The sequence below is a fragment of the Elephantulus edwardii genome, unplaced genomic scaffold (assembly GCF_000299155.1).
Source record: "Elephantulus edwardii isolate Elephantulus edwardi_28Jun2011 unplaced genomic scaffold, EleEdw1.0 scaffold00129, whole genome shotgun sequence".
Taxonomy (NCBI): domain Eukaryota; kingdom Metazoa; phylum Chordata; class Mammalia; order Macroscelidea; family Macroscelididae; genus Elephantulus; species Elephantulus edwardii.
This window is the reverse complement of record NW_006399879.1, coordinates 8,340,914-8,342,882: the sequence shown is the minus strand read 5'-3', so window position 1 is coordinate 8,342,882 and position 1,969 is coordinate 8,340,914. Positions and strand designations below refer to the sequence as shown.

At 56.0% G+C, this 1,969-nt stretch overlaps 1 protein-coding gene across 1 annotated transcript in view; it reads left to right on the top strand.

Annotated features, from left to right (window-relative positions):
* MAN2B2 (mannosidase, alpha, class 2B, member 2) overlaps nt 1-1,969 on the top strand; it is a 38,128-nt gene that overhangs the window by 12,669 nt on the left and 23,490 nt on the right. Inside the window, exon 5 of the mRNA XM_006893674.1 lies at nt 1,108-1,223. Coding sequence (XP_006893736.1) covers nt 1,108-1,223 — 116 coding nt within the window. The remainder of the gene's footprint in view (nt 1-1,107; nt 1,224-1,969) is intronic.

Below are 1,969 nucleotides of genomic sequence, written 5' to 3'. Positions count from 1 at the left end.
GATGTGGTCCTCAGGGGCCCCCCAACCTCACAGATAGTGTCATCCTGAGTTAACCCTTGACCCCTCAGACCTGGTGTAGCCCTGAGGTATCACCCAAGCCCTATGGTCACACTGTCCTAGAGGGAGCCCTTGACCCCTCCCTGGGCATGCCGCAGTGCTGAGAAACCCCCGACCACCATGGACACGGCCCAGTCCTAGCTAACCCCTGACACCATGGACATGTTCCAATCCCCGAGTCTGCTAGGTGATAGTTTACAGACATGGACGTGGGCTCCTGAAAGGAAAGTAGCACTGTGGCCAGTGGCCACTCTGCCATGCCTCCTACTGAACACACCTGTAGGTCAGTGCTGTCTGAGCTGCTCTCCCACGGCTGGCCCTGGACACTGCCTGTTCTCTCCACTCCCTTGAGCAAAAGTCTCACCAGAGAAGCCCAGAGACCTGTGCGTGGTTTCAGCAACCAGATCATAGCCCTGTTCTAGAACAAGTCCCGCTTCTAGCCATCAGCACACTGAAAATAGGTGAGGACGCAACAGAAGAGTCCCGAGCAGAGGAGGAGAGAATGCAGGACAGAATTTCAGCTTTCTACAGAATCCATGGATGGACCCGCAAGACTGTTGCTCTAAGATAACCTTTAGCCCTTAAGCAAGAGATGCCTCTGAAATACTGAAAGCAAACAGTAAGTTAGCTTAGCTAGAACAGAATGTCTGCTCTTGAGCCTTGCAGATGGCATCGCGCAGATGCCAGCGTGACACAGGCAGGAAGGTGGGAGGCGCGCGTTCTTCTGATGAGGGGCGGACAGCTCAGGACAGGAGGTGAGGGTCCAGCCCAGCTCAGCGACAATGACTGGTGGGACTGCGTGTGCAGACTGCGTTAGTGCGGGTTCCGTGTGCGTTCCCAGCAGGAGGCCGGGGCAGGAGAGGTGTGAGCTGCCGCTCCCCGGGCATTCAAGCAGCGGGGAGCCCTGCCTGGCACCTGTCCACCTAGTGGACCTCGGGGTGCAGGTGGAGAGACACCTGTGAAGCACGAGAGGGTCGGGCAGAGTGGGGGGGGGAGTGGGCAGGGTGGTGCGTGGGCAGCTCTCACAGTCACTTCCACGTACACCCACAGGAGCTTCAGTTCGTGTGGCAAGGGTCCCCATCACTGGGGGAGCTTCAGGAGAGCTTCACGCACGTCATGGACCAGTACAGCTACTGCACGCCTGCCCACATCCCCTTCTCTAACAGGTGCGTGCTCCAGGCAATGGGCCTTCTTTAGTCTCCCATATCTATTGTCTAACTTGTATCTATACCAAACAATTGAAAAACCGTGGCTTATGTCAGGCACACCTTAGTCTTTAAGCAGACCTCCTTGCTCTTTGACGAAGTCCTTGACAGAAGATATTCCCGGGAAACCACGTCTTTCATTTCTTGACGGCTTTTACTGTGGATACTGATTATAGATTCAAGTACAGTGGACACCTTTCTTCATCTACAATGGTGTGGCCAGTTGGCCTAGCTATAAGGATTTTGCTTTGTTGATGTTGAGGTGTGATCCACACTGAGGTCAGGGGCATTTGTACTGGTCCAGCATCAAGCCCCGAGTGGGACCCTTTCCTGCTCCACCCCCTACCCTGTGTGCTTGGGACAGGCACTGTTGTCACAGCCTAGGGGTGCAAAGCCTGAGAGTATGGTAAGAACACTAGGCCCAGAGCCCAAGATGGGGTCACAAGGGAACTAGGACACAGCCTACCTCTGACCCATCCCTTCTGAAAGGGTGACAGGCCTTGAGCTGTGGTCAGTCTTGCAGCCTGGAGTGCTCCCTGCTCCAGCCAGCCTGACAGGCAGGGAGGGGGCTAAAGGCATATGGGGAAGAGGCTGAGGGCAGACAGGGAGGAAGGTGAGGACAGACAGGGAGGAAGGTGAGGACAGACAGGGAGGAAGGTGAGGGCAGACAGGGAGGAAGGTGAGGGCAGACAGGGAGGAAGGTGAGG